Here is a 15,038-nt window from a genome sequence, read left to right on the forward strand (position 1 = left end):
CTTCACTCACAGCAGCTAACATGACTCGCCCGACGCCTCCTCCTCTGGAGTCAGCAGGTGATCAGCTCCCTGCGAGCCACACACATCCCAGGCGTCCTGAACCAGACAGCCGATGTGCTCTCTCGTCAGTTGACACCTTGCGGAGAGTGGCGACTCCCTCCCCACGCAGCCGGCTCATTTGGGGGCAGTTTGGCCAGGCACAGGTGGTCCTGTTGCCTCCCCGAACTCCTCCCATTGTCCGCTTGGGTACTCCCTGTTCGAGGACCCTCGGCACGGATGCCCTTGCGCACAGCTGGCCGCGGGACAAGCGGAAATATGCTTCCCCCCAGTGAGCCTCATTGCACAGGGCCTGTGCAAGGCCAGGGAAGAGGAGCATCAAGTGGTACTAGTTACGCCCCTTCGGCCTAACCAGGACTTGGTTCTCGGAGCTGAGGCTCTGACAACAACTCCCCCCTGGCCGCTCCCCCTGGGGCACGTTACGGCATCCCAGGCAAAACCTGGTCTCCATGTCTGGACGGGACGAGGAGATCCTGAGTGACCCACCCCTAGTCCGGTTGGGACGTCACTCAGGCTAAGGGCTTCGGCCACTGGGCGGCTATACGCCCATAGGTGGCGCCTCTTCTCGTCCTGGTGCTCTTCTCACCGAGAAGACCCGCGGAGTTGTTCGGTCGGGTACGAGCTGTCCCGTCCTCAAGAGAGCGGGGGAGTAACCTCTCCCCCTCCACACTGGGAATGTATGTAGCCGCTATGGCCGCTCATCATGACCCAAGTGCTGGGTAGCCTCTGGGACAGCACGGCCTGGTCATTAGGTTCCTAAGGGGCGCGAGAGGGTGACCACCTTTCCGCGCGCCGTACCTTCTTGCGACCTAGGTGGCGGGCCCCAAGAGGCCCCGCCCCTTTCGAGCCTCTCGGGATTGCTGCTCTTTCTCAGTCTTGATAAAGATGGTGTTCCGCATTGCGCTCACCTCCAAGAGGGTAGGGGATTTACAAGCACTCTCCGTGTCCGCAGATTGCCTAGAACTCGGGGCCGGGATTCTCACGGTATCTTGAGACCCCGCCCCAGCTACGTGCCCAAGGTTCCCACCACTCTCCCGAGAGACCAGGTGGTGAACCTGCAGGCGCTCCCCACCGGGGAGGAAGACCCAACCTATCCGTGCTTGTCCAGTACGCGCACGGCGCCTCTGCTTGGATCGCACGCAGAGCCCAGAAGCTCTGAGCAGCTCTTTGTCTGTTTTGGAGGTCAGCAGGAGGGCTGTCTCCAAACAGAGGCTGGCGCACTGGATCGTGGATGCCCTCGTTAGGGCATACCAATCTTTTTTTCCTGCCCGTTGGGGCTGAGGCACACCCCTCGTGGCTGGCTCAGGGCGCCTCTCTGGCAGACATCTGCGGAGCTGCGGGTTGGGCTATGCCTAACAACTCCGTGAGGATCTAATACCTACGCGCGGAACCGGTGTCAGCCCGCATCCAGGCAAGGTGTGGGACCGGCAGCCGGTAGGGCATACGCCTGCGGAAGCCCTTCCCCCTCCGGGGGGAGCAGTGGCGATCCCGCCTCACTTCTTTCCCCTCGGGTAAAGAACAGGCATTCCATCCATCACTAAGCACCCTTCCAGGGGACAGGCTGGGCAGAGCAGCCCTGCCCCCTTAGGCCGGGGAACAGTTGAGTTATCTCCCACATAGCTCTAACCGGACCTAGTGCTCCAGACGTGGTAACCCCCCCTCCGTGGGCTGTTCCGTCTGATGTATCCTCATGAATGGTTCCCACCTTGGCAACCCATGACCTCCCCAGGTGGACTCCCACCTTGCGGTTAACTCCTGCAGTCCGCACATTCTTCCCATGAGTTCTCCCCTGATGGTGAGACCATGTGGTGTCTCCACTAATTCCTCCCTACGGTAGGTAGTGGCCTCTGCAGCGTTTTTCCCCCAGGGGGGAATAATGCTTACCCAGTGGCCCGTACGGTGCCGGGCGGCTTCTCGCCATTTAGAGAATTAGGCCTCCGCCCGTGATGGCCGGCGTTAGGGGGCTTCCCAACTTTTTGTGGAAAGCTCTGGGTCCCCCTTCCTCTCCACTGGAGGGTCATAATTTCGCGTTAGCGTCTTCGTCTGACTCGCCCAGGCCAGTCAACGTCGCTCCGCAGAGATTGTGACGCGGCTCAGTGCTGTGGCGTTTTCCATAGGAACCCCATTCTGTCGGTTCGACACAACGTCGAGAGACCGACAGAAAGGGAACGTCTTGGTTACGGATGTAACCTCGGTTACCTGATGGAGGGAACGAGAAGTTGTGTCCCTCATGCCACAACACTGGCCGCCCACCCCAGCGGTCGGGGGAGGATGCTTAGGCTCCTCAGACCAAAGGTGAATGAATGAGCACGCCGGCTTCCCTCTTATACCCGGACATCTGGGGAGGAGCCCGGCATGCAAATTTCATTCGCCAATTTTCATTGGCCTTTTCTAAATACTCAGAAGATGATAGGTTCTCATGACAAACCCCATTCTGTCGGTTCGACACAACGTCTCGTTCCCTCCATCAGGGAACCGAGGTTACATCCGTAACCAAGACATTTTACACAGATCCAAGAAACACCAACATTCTAAATTCTCATTGATATTGATCCAACAAACACCAACAGGGGTTTTACACAGATCCAAGAAACACCAACATTCTAAATTCTCATTGACATTGATCCAACAAACACCAACAGGGGTTTTACACAGATCCAAGAAACACCAACATTCTAAATTCTCATTGACATTGATTCAACAAACACAAAAAAGGGTTTTACACAGATCCAACAAACACCAACATTCTGTCACGGAACCCCACAGACGAGAGCAGACAAGGATCCAACTAAGATACCTCTTTATTAAAGATCACTGACAGGTATACAAACTTGGAAGCTAACACAACAGAGAACAGACAATGAGTGCGTAAGAAGAATGGGTATATAAAGAGTCTGGGTAATGATGGAATCGCTGGCAGGTGCGGTGATTACTAACGAGGGACGGTGAGGGAACGTGGAGGATCAAGTCCAACACGGGGAGAGACCGAGGTAAACCGTGACACATTCTAAATTTTCATTGACATTGATCCAACAAACACCAACAAATGTGTTTGTGTAGTGTGAGTTAGTCTTAAAAGGGCCATTCCTTTAGAAACGAAACAGTTTGATGTATTATGCAGACATGCTCTAATGCTCACAATGTAAACTCCCAGTGCATTTTGACCATTTATTAAAACACACTTACAAAAACAGCTCATTACTGGTGCTTGCCAAGTTATTCAAAACCCCTTAAACCTGAACATGTGAAAAAAACACGTGGAGGTGAACTCTTGACTTTGGCCAGCAAACAACCACCCAGAACACATTCGTAATGACATGGATACATGCTAACATCACATACTAACGTCACTTAGCAACACCCTGGCAACCTCGCACAGTACCTTTGGCTGCGTCCAAATACCCCCACTTGTGGTCTTTGCTTGACCACTTGACTACTTCCATGACGTATTTCCTGTTTTTGGCCCTAGTGTTCTAGCGGGCATGAAGATCCCAAGTGAGCATGTAGTATTTCTAACCCGATGGGACACACTTACCAAGTGCAAACATATAACGTTAATTAATGTGGTGTTTCTAATTATGTGATAAAAAGCAGTTTTACAAAATGCATAACTCTGGAGTTTTCAGCAATAAAATATGTAACACTACGTTTTACTACGAAATTATCTAATTATATAGTCAAGTCAAGTCAGATTTATTTTTATAGCGCTTTATTTGTATTGTATCAAAGCAGCTGTACCCAAAAAACAAAAACAAAAGAAAAACACATGTTAGCCAAACATAGAATAAATAAAGATATAACCTTAAAAAGTAGTAGTACTGCATAACATACACTGGAAAGCTTTCCGTAACATCTCGCGAGACCCGAGCAAAAAGTCTTGTGATTCATATCCAGAACATGATGCATGATGGGATACGCTTAGCCTTAATACCGCTCCGAAGCGGTATCCAAGCTAGTGTGGGTTTAGTGTGCGTTAAGCGCACTGCCCTTTGGCATTTTTAAGACATTGGACACACTTGCGCTCTTCCTTCCTGTCGCGTGGACGCGCTCTCAAGTGGCCAAGACCGCAAGTGGGGGTATTTGGACACAGCCCTAGTATTGTGGGCACCACAAACATGCTTTCTTCAGAAAATTTAGCGTTATCATTGCACTTACACATCTACAGTGGCCCTGAACCGCAAGGCGAAAAAAAAAATTGCGGGGAGAAAAATAAAAACAGTGTCCTAGACCCTTTCTGAGCCTAAGTCCGAAGACTTTCTCTCTGTCTCTCTCTGTCTGTCAGATTTTTTCCTCTCTCCTTGAAACTTTTTTTTCGCTCTTCAAAACTTTTTTTTCGTCTTAATTTTTTTTTTCCACTGTTCAAAACTTTTTTTTCGCTCTTCAAAACTTTTTTTTCGTCTTCAAAACTTTTTTTTGCTAGAAAGGGTCTAGGACACTGTTTTTATTTTTCTCCCCGCAATTTTTTTTTTCGCCTTGCGGTTCAGGGCCACCGTAACATAAGGACTATAGCGGTTGTCTGACTAGTCAACACTAAAACTCAAATCTATGTGGTACTCATCCTTAAGCTACCTGTTAGGAACTTTAGCATTCAACCGCCTGAAGTCTTTGAGCTCAGTATGGACACTTTGCAAGATGTAAACACTGGCCCAGAATCCCTTATTTTTTTAAATCTTAATGAATCCTAAATACTGTATATTCGTTTAACATTTTGATTTGGTTATAATTTTTTTGTTTGTTGTATTTTGTTCAAACATTTGTGTAGTCTCTCTCTCTTTCTTTCTCTCTCTCTCTCTCTCTCTCTCTCTCTCTCTCTCTCTCTCTCTCAAAAAAATCCCTGAAAAAGGATTTTTGGACACTTCCACATATTGGATGTGGCCCGTGTAAATATTCCCCCATTCATCCATATATTATAGATATTTTTCAAGACAGAGTTCAATTCAGTCACACGAGTGAAAAGCAAACACTGTAAAAATGGGGGAAAGGTGAGGTGATTGTCTTTCCAATCTCCAAGCGTACAGTTGTGCCGAGCTGAGTGACACTTGCACAATAGAAGCAAATGGGCTGCCATTAGGCCTGGAGGGAACTGTCAGTGTTTAGGGACTTCACAGTGCAGATAGCTTTAAAATGGCAACCTGTCAAACAAACAGACACGACAATACGCACCTCAAACGCAACTCGGGCACAAAGACAGCGAATAACTCAACTCTGAGGAAAACGGCAGTCAAAACATTCAGGTTAAACGAGGAGGCTTCATCCTTCAAAGGCTTGAAGCTTCACGTAGCTGCTGGGGAGCATTTGCTCTCATCAAAACCAAATCTCAGCTGCCGAGCGCCCGCGGTTCGAACACGCTTTTTGATTAAGGTCTGATGCTTGTCATATCTTTTATTTTTTGTTGGGAGAGAGGGTGGGCGTCGTTTCCTCAGGCGATGTTCACAGGCTGACTCTTGCTTGATGTTTGTAGAATATTCGATTTTTTTCTTTCTCTGAAGGCAGCCGATGTTATGTGCTGTCAGCACGTCCAAACGCCACTTTAGTGCAATCAGTGTGCCCAACAAGCCATGATAAGACTCAGGCAATCAATCTCTGTGTGTTCTGTCAGATACACCAGCTCAAAACAAGTCTACAGCAGAGACCCAACAGTGTTTTTAAATGCTGAGCAGTAGGCCTGAACCGTGCAATGGTAACAATGTGCCAGCTGCTAGAGATGTGTGCAATACCTTTCACACAGTGCTATATTTTTTTGCATGGTTATCATGGGCGGTTCAGCTAACATTATGTTAATAAACAACAAAGAAACGGAGCAGTCAAAATGAGGAAGTTTGATGTGTTTTTTTACAGATACAAATGTGACTCATCCAATCAGAATTTAAAGTCTGATACAATGTTCAACAATTAATCGTGATTAATCACATCCAGAAGAAAAGTGTCATAATAATGCACAGACATAATAGTATACGTATGTCTGTTCACTGTACATATTTCTTTTGTATTTATAAACACATACATGTACACATGCACGTATTGATTTAGGAAACATTGATGTATATATTAATATTTAATTTTAATAAATATAATCGTTTATTCGTTTTTTTATTTTACATTACATTTTAATATTTTTCTTAAATATATATGTATGTAAATGTGTTTATGAATACAAAATGAACGTGCACAGTGCATAGACATACTGTATATTATGTAAACATAAACTTTCATTTCGGATGCTATAAAGACCGATTAATTTATTAATCGGTCTTTTTATTAATCAAAATTATTTTTAATTTTTATTAATCTAAAAATTAAAGAAAACATAACTTCCTGGAACTATCTGAAGGCTCCATGAATCACGTGACACGCACAAATGTTGAACTTCCGTTGGTGCAACTCTTTCTCTCAATGGCTCTGGTCTCTGCCAACAAGGTGGGCTATTTGTACTCGGTGTAAATGGACACTCCGTATTAAAAGCCATAATCCTGACATTCTGTGGTATTCTCTTTTGTCAAATCGATTTGTAAACTAAACACCTTAACCAAGTTTAATGTTTTCTATTTTTTTGTACCATATTGCTAATATATTGATGCTTTTCTTGAACCTGTAGGATCAATAAAAGCAAATATTGTGTAAACTGCTGTACATACAGTACAATATTCATACACAAATACACACACTGGTATCACAATATTAAATATAAACTGCGATATACAGTTCTGTAAGATTTTGCTCATAACCTGAGCAGTTAATTATGGCTAAATCTTGTTTGACTGGTTAAAACTGTCCACATTCATTCTTACCTTCCACATGCTGGCTTCTTTGCCATAAACCACTGCTATGTTGTTGGCTTTGTCCCTCTGTATGTTGAGTCTTTCAGTCTCATTTAGTTCCTCAGTCACGAAACCCATGAAGGAATTGTCAGGGGTGTGTGCTGTGAGGAAAGAGAGTGTTTGTTAATACATACAGTACATTTAAATTACAGTACATTTATTGGTTTATGGTTACTCGTTATGACTTTTTAGACACTTACCAGCTAGTAAAAACACAGCTCCCTTAAGGGATTTAACCCGTTTAATGCCAACATAAGTAGATTAATACGTAAATAAAATACAAAAAAAAAAGTTTTATATTGTGCAGTAATCATGTTTTAGTGTCTCAGGCTTTAGAGACATTTTAGTATAACCATCGTGTAATCAATTAAATTATGAATGTTCATTTTTAACAATCATTAACACCCCATAACAGAATATTATTGAATATTAAATGATATAAATAAATGTAAATGAGAAGCCGTATCTCGTACAGACACAAAGACTCTCCAGTTTGCTGTGAGAATAGATGCTTCTCTCCTCATGAGAGCACATCGTGGACCACTGCTTACAGATGCTCTGCTCCTATAGCATCTGCTACCCAGACGTCTACTCAATGCTCTCGTGTTGTTACTAAACATCCATTGAGGGTTTACATTAAATTCACTGTTCAGAGTACAAATACAGAGACGGTGAAACGCAGTAGAGAGCCAATGACGTGCCAAAAGATGTTATATCATCTTTTTTTAGCACTTATTTCTCTAAGGCCCACTTACAAGGCCAGTAAAGGTTTTTGTTTCTAAAACAGTGATCATTTCATTTTTCATGATCATGTTTAACAATCTCTCTGACCCTGTAAGACCCTTATGCCCTATTTGCATGGGGAATGAGAAAGGATGCACGCAGGGTCCTGCTGTCAGGTCTAATAAAGCTGTTAACTGGAGAAACAAAATAAGCTTTGCTAGATATTCTCATATTTCACATATTATTAATTCTTCTAGTGTTCAAGAATAACAGTATCTATGGTGTCCTACTTGATAAAAACATCAGCAACACTGCAAGCAAATTGTATAATCTGGTAACTACATGTAGAACATTTAAAGAGTAAATATTTGGTTATTTTAAGGTCCTACTTTGGTTTATGGAGTGTCCAACAAGAAGTTTACATACATGGTGTAAAATCACTTTCATTTTCTAATAATAGGCCGTTATTATTACCTTACTTCTTGGTTGACTCTAATGTAATTTAATTTAATTTAAGGATGGTGTAATAGTTATAACAGGCTAAATTTGCGTAGAATTTTCTCTTCTGACATGGTAGCCAGGGCACTAAAATGTTCTCTAATGAAATTGTGCAAATACACTAACTGGCTCCGCGGACGGCGCCGTCTTTGATTTAAGACAACTATTCTCTGTCTCGCTGCCATAGTTTGATCAAACTACCCGTAACATTCATTCCCTTTACATAGACTACGCCTTTCCTTTCAAATGGTTTGCCAGCTGATGTGCCTTGGGATAATAGGCTGTAATTAAAAATGCTAACAACATTCAGTGTATGACAATTTTATTCATGAAAACACTTCAATAGCCTACACTGAGTGTATTAAACCAGAGTATTTTATTTGTAAAATTAAAACTAAGTTAAAGTAAAAATGTAAATTTAATACTAAATGGAATTTATATTACATTTTATATGTGAAATTAAACTGCGATGTAGAAAAGCTTTTTGCATAGCGGTATGAACCATCAAACCATCATAAGGTATAGCTAAGAGCGGTCCAGACCAACCTTACGAAAATATGACTTACAGAAGGTATACTTAACTAAGAAGGTTTTGGGAAACACGTATTAACGATAAGGTACAGCTTAAGGTATAACTTAAGAACGACATAGCATTAAGAAGGTTTCGGGAAACGCAGCCCTGAACAGTATTTCTTGGCAACAAAAACAATGGGGTTATTTTACACAGTATATTCTGTGATCGATGACCGACCTTGCTTGCAATCTTGCCATCTCTCGTGTCAACAGTGTATAATTCTCCATACAAATGAGAGGCGGTGTGGATTGTGCCAAAATAAGCACAACACTGCTCTTACTGCATTACAGTACTATGAATACTTCACACATGTTAGCGGTAATAAAACTAACGAAAGAACGCCATTTATTTCTCTATAAAATAAGAGCTCAGGGCAATGGGCAACAATCAATGTTGTGTTCTGTTCCTCCTGTTGTTGTTTGGCCACATAAAAGTTAAAGGGATAGTTCATCCAAAAATGAAAATTCTGTCATCATTTACTCACACTCATATAATTTCATACCTGTGTAAATTACTTTGTTCCGATGAACACAGAGAAAGATATTTGGAAGAATGTAAGTCATTTTCAGTTATGGGACATCATTGACTCCCATAGTAGGAAGGATGAAATGGTAGTCAAAGGTGCCCCAGAACTCTTTGTTTTCTAAATTCTTCAAAATATCTCATTATGTGTTCAACAGAACAAAAAAATACAAAAAATGTTTTCCCTACTATGGTGGTGGATGATGTCACAGAACTGAAAATTGCTGACATTCTTCCAAATATCTTTCTCTGTGTTCATTGGAACAAGGAAATGTATACAGGTTTGAAACAACCTGAGGGTGAGTAAATGATGACAGATTTTTCATTTTTGGATGAACTATCCCTTTAAATGTTGTTTAATTGGTTTTCAATAAAACCACCTTTGATTAATCAATGATATATACCACAACTATGAAAAGATAAAATCGCTAGTACAAGCTTGAACAACAATGCCGCTTGCAAAAAAACTGGTAAGTAATTATAACAATATGTCTCGTTTTAATTTTGCTCAATATGTTTTGAATATTTAATTTTTACTGTAGGTTTCACTTTAGTTCGGGTCCTGTTTCCATCAATTATACGGACATATTGAACTAGAAAAAAGAAAGAAATTCATGTCATACTTAGAAAAATAATTGGGATGGCATATGCGTCTGGGGTGACATAAGTAAACCATGAAAGAACTTTAGGTGAACTATAACTGAAAATAAACACCACGCAGGGACGTCTGGGACGCTTCATTAAAACAAATCACACCATCAAACCGAGTTGCTAAACAGACGTTTGAATGCTACCTAGGTTTTTTGGCGTGTGTCCGAGATATGCCTGTCTCTGCTCATTCGGTGTTCACCTCATGTAAACACAAAAACATTGCCTGTTCCTGGAAAAGCTATACACCGGTATGAAAAACACTAACCTACTATCAAGTAATGGAAAATTGTAGCTTAGTTCGTGTAAGTATCAATGCAACAACCCAAATATGTGCCAGAAAATACTGCTGTAAATTATATACATGACCATTTTCTAGTTGGAAGTTGCGTTGTTTTTACTGCAGTTGGCTACTTATGGTTAGTTGATTGTGTCTAAAAGATTAGTTTGTCTGTACTTGACATGGATGTGCTTGGCAGACACATCCAAACTACAAACAGTATTCCACGACACTCAGGGCTGGACTGGGAAGAAAAATCGGCCCTGGCATTTTTAGGCCCGCATCGGCCCTCCACCGAATCTGTCGGGTGGGGGTGGGGGGGATGTGCATGCATACGTGTCTTTTGCATTCGCGTTGCGTGCATTCGCATTTATAATATGCCCGTCTAAGTGGCCAACGCCTCCGTTACGGCCCCATACGTTAGCGGCCACCGCCTCCGTTCCGAGAAAACGCCCGGTGGGCTGCTAACTTTAATACAAAGAAATTATTAACTTTGTATTAGCACCTATTGTATTATTTCTCCTGTATGACATATCGCATATTGCTCCCTGAACTCTCCTTAAGTCGCTTTGGATAAAACAGTCTGTTAAATGTAAATGTATTCTTCGACAGATGTGGTGGACACAGCAACTATGCATGCATACGTGTCTTTTGCATTCGCATTGCGTGCATTCGCATTTATAATACGTCCGTCTAAGCGGCCAACGCTTCCGTTATGGCCCCAAACGTTAGCGGCAAATGCGTCCGTTACGGCCCCATACGTTAGTGGCCACCGCCTCCGTTCCGGCCCCATACGTTAGCGGCCCACCGGGAAAACGCCAATACGCCAGATGGCCAGTCCGCCCCTGACGACACTGAATAAGACTCAAAGATGAACTTACGGAACATGGTCATGTACTGCTTGCAGTTCAGGTTCCAGTAGCCCCAGTTGGTCCTGTAGCCGTGCAGTGTGGCGTACTCCTCGTGATTGTACGCCGGCTCTGTCCCGAAGGTGTCGATCACACGAATGTGACACCTAAAGACACAAATATGATAATTTACTGAAATACATCCCATTGAAACAAAAAAGGTCATTCTATGCTATAGTGTATGCTCCCACGTGTTAACAATGATTAAAAAAGGGACTTTACCAGATGCCTGTTCATGTCAGTATCAGCAATTAACTTGAGGTTTTTAATTTTTAATTAACATTTTAAAACACTATTTTTAACACATTTTTGTGTAAAATAAAATCATGTCTATGTACATAAGCACATTCAGTTGAATTTCATCATTCAAGAAAGGATTTTTTAACAACATGAAATGTTTTGCTTGTGTTTGGTTAATATAAGGGCATGTGTCATTTTAAGCATGCAGTTTAATAAAATACACTATCTGGATATTTAATTATACATTTTGGGGTAGAATTTACATTTTTAATAAAAAAATACTCTATGTTGCCTTTGTAACAATAAAAACCCTCTCTCTTTCTCTCAGCAGGTATTGTTATGGCTTTTGTGGAAACTAGTAACTTTGTATTAGCACCTATTGTATTATTGCTCCTTTATGACATATCGCATATTGCTCCATGAACTCTCTGTAAGTCGCTTTGGATAAAAGTGTCTTAAATGTAAATGTATTCTTCGACAGATGTGGTGGACACAGCAACTATTGATATTTCAAACATTCTGCTTGAAAAAGAATATAAAAGACCCAGATTACATCTCCAAACCGCACCAGTTTGGCTGTGATTCTGTGTTGTTTTCACTAACCAAAAATAGTGCAGGGAAGGTGCAGTCCGAAAGATCGACAGGTTAACCTCTACACTTATTTAAGGCCTTACTGCACACTAGTGGGAATAGATTGCTCTCTGTAAAAGCTTTCTGCTGCTTCTCAACAAAGTGTTACTCTGACTTGTATAAGGTAAACAAATATAAGAGTTACCATCACAGCAAAATTGCTTCCTGAAGAGAAAAAGAGGCAAATGGGAATAGATTCGAAAAAAGAAGTGAAGTCGGCAATCCAGCCAATAGGAAACACAGTCATTAGAGCAGAGCTGAACTATAAGCAGTCAGGAACAGAAAACAGCCTCCTGTCTGCAAACATTGTAACACTAGTGTATCATTCAGTATTGAATTAGGAATACAATTGAATTAAATATTACTGTAATTGTTTTCAAATGTATTTTTAAAGCACTTTTCAGATTAAAAATAAAATAAAAAGTAATGTTATAAAAACAGGACAATTATAAGATACAGTACATGATATTACTGTAAGATGTATGGTTTTAATGCAAATTTTCATAAGATTTAGCACTACTAACTGTTAAAAATGTCTACAGGATTGTGATCAGACCTTTATATGTATGTGTCGTAATGGTCACAGTGAATGCAAAAGTCTGCCCATACATGCCAACAAAAGACAGATCTCTGCTGGTGCTTGCCAACTTAGGAATGTTATATACATATTAAAAAATGATGAAAAATGATATAATAATGAAATTGATAATAAAACAAATAATTTACATTACATTGATTTCTAGTTCTAACTAATTATTTTGGTAAAAAATGCAATTAAGGAAAACCATTGGCGTATGACATCACAAAATACTTAAAATGTATCGCAAAAGTGATACTTATATGACTTTTCAAGTTTAACAGCCATGGTCTCTGTAAACTGTGCTGTGTGAACATTCCACAAAAACAGCAAACAGCTTTGGAATGACTGGTGAACGCTGAGTAAATTGCAGTATTTTCATTTTCCTTTATAAATTACAATTTTAAAGGCTACAATGATTCATTACACAAAAGACAAATCAGCTGGCAAATGAAAAATGGCCTCTAATTGATGCTTCAATAATTATAATGCATTATGCATGTGGCTGTCGTGGTGTGAGCGGTGAGAAACAAATATTCTCCATTATTTATGAGGCAAATTTCAGGATTATGCTGTAATGATCTGAGTGCTGATGTTTCAATGCTGTACGTGTCTCTGTGTAAAACACACCGACGGAAGAGCACATCTGCATACAAGAGTTTGAAGAATCACTGAGGACAGCCAGACGCTCAGGAAGGTTTTTGTGTTACAGCCACTGAAGATAAAAGCCAATAAATCTATTTCACAGACCATGACAGAAAATACTTGAAATCTTTAAATGAAAGTAGATATAAGGCATTCACTCTGGCCACGGAGACGAAAAACAATTCTTTGCAGCTTGAAAAGACTTGAAAAGTTCTGGACTGTAAAAGCCAAAAAGTGAAATAAAAAGACATTTTGTAGCTTTTGTCTATGTCTGTTGAGTAAAAACTGTTTTCTGGACCAATTCATACATTTTGGTTTTCAAGGCTTTCTGTTCAACCGGGTGAAGGGGGAAAGGTAAAAGAGTAGGGGTGTAACGATACACTCAGCTCACGATTCGGTACATATCTCGATGTTGGGTTCACGATACGATACACATCTTTTGAACAAAATTCAAAAATGAAACTGAAATTCAAATAACATTTATTTTCACAATTTCAGTAACTTATTTTGTTTCACATACAACTTAATAAAGAATTTTAACATTTTAAGGCTTAACTGTGATTAGAATTAAGATCAGTGTCAATTTTGACAGCAATTTTTGATTTAGTTTTAGTGTTAGTCTTTTGACTAAAATGCAATTTAGTTTTAGTCATCCCAATGATGAAATCTACATTATATTAGTCTACTAAAATCTATATGGATTAACTCATTTAATTGGTGTAATTAAATGTTCCATACAAAGATTTAACTGTTTCGACAATTTATTAGACCATGAATGACATGTAGCAGTTCATTCAGTCTTATTTTGACTCAATTGACTCGTTCGTTCAGTGAAGGGCGTGTTCATTCACTACATTCAACCAATGAAATGCTCTGACAGCGCTATTGGCTCGTGTCTCTTTGAAGCTGCGCTGTCTTTGCTTGAGACAGTAATGAATGGGAAAAATCTTTCAAAAAGACATATTACATAAACTGTATTACATTTCTTCAATCATGCAAATCACATACAGTACTTGTTTTTTAGCATGTCATTCAATCTTTTAATATACAGAACGACTCACTTCATCGCTTCTCTGATCAGAACAGCGCTGGTTTCTTTTTGCTTTATGTTGCATATCACGTTATGCAGCAGCTCACGTTAGCGGATAAATGAACATTGGCATTTAAAAATGTTTGTGCTCTCCTTTGTAATGAGTTTCGGGGTGACTCGCCTGCAGTCACGCTTCAAGTTTGCTGTGTTTTAACGCCGATTGTGAAGGAAAATATGACGCTTTGTAAACCACTTGGAGACACAGATTGTGTCTTGTGCTTCGCTCTCTACCGCATATGTGAGTTAAGCACACGTGATGCGCTGGCGCAGAGTAGAGTCTTGACCGCTGAACGAATAGAATTAAACGTATCGTAAAATATCCCCATCTCTCTACGATGCGCATTGTAACATTTTTGCATCGCAAAATATCGTAATACGAAGCATCGTTACATCCCTATAAAAGAGATTGTCATCTCTGATAGTGTAAAAGAACGACAGAGTGTAAGTTTAATAGATGGAGTCTAGCTGACTAGTTATGTTTGAATTGTTCTGTACACTTAAACAATGCTCCGTTGATTCAACCCTACCATGAGTTAAAACAAGCCAGCATGTTTTAGAGTGTGGGACTGTAAAGGTGACCTTTCAGATCCCTCTCATTATAATGAATGAAGCCGCCGGAGTCAAACACTCACAGTGTTAACAGCTTCATTAACCAAAATGGGATCCATCAAACGCTGCTGAGAAAATAAGCATCTAACTGTGCCATGCTTTCACCGCCTCTTGTAGTAAAGCACTATAGGTCCAGGTAATGTTAAACAAGTCAGATTGTGATTATGTTTTGTGTATATTTGTTGTGTTTTATTTAGACAAAGCACTAATCATTTTTGT

The 15,038-nt window shown here is 40.9% G+C and overlaps 1 protein-coding gene across 2 annotated transcripts in view; it reads right to left on the reverse strand.

Moving 5' to 3' along the window:
- Nucleotides 1-15,038, reverse strand: part of LOC130561272 (alpha-1,6-mannosylglycoprotein 6-beta-N-acetylglucosaminyltransferase B) — a 132,642-nt gene that overhangs the window by 31,974 nt on the left and 85,630 nt on the right. For both annotated transcript variants that reach the window (XM_057345478.1, XM_057345477.1), the window contains 2 exons: nt 11,002-11,135; nt 6,846-6,976 (listed from right to left, as the gene is read on the reverse strand). In XM_057345478.1, coding sequence (XP_057201461.1) covers nt 6,846-6,976; nt 11,002-11,135 — 265 coding nt within the window. The remainder of the gene's footprint in view (nt 1-6,845; nt 6,977-11,001; nt 11,136-15,038) is intronic.

The sequence above is a fragment of the Triplophysa rosa genome, linkage group LG11 (genome assembly GCF_024868665.1).
Source record: "Triplophysa rosa linkage group LG11, Trosa_1v2, whole genome shotgun sequence".
Taxonomy (NCBI): domain Eukaryota; kingdom Metazoa; phylum Chordata; class Actinopteri; order Cypriniformes; family Nemacheilidae; genus Triplophysa; species Triplophysa rosa.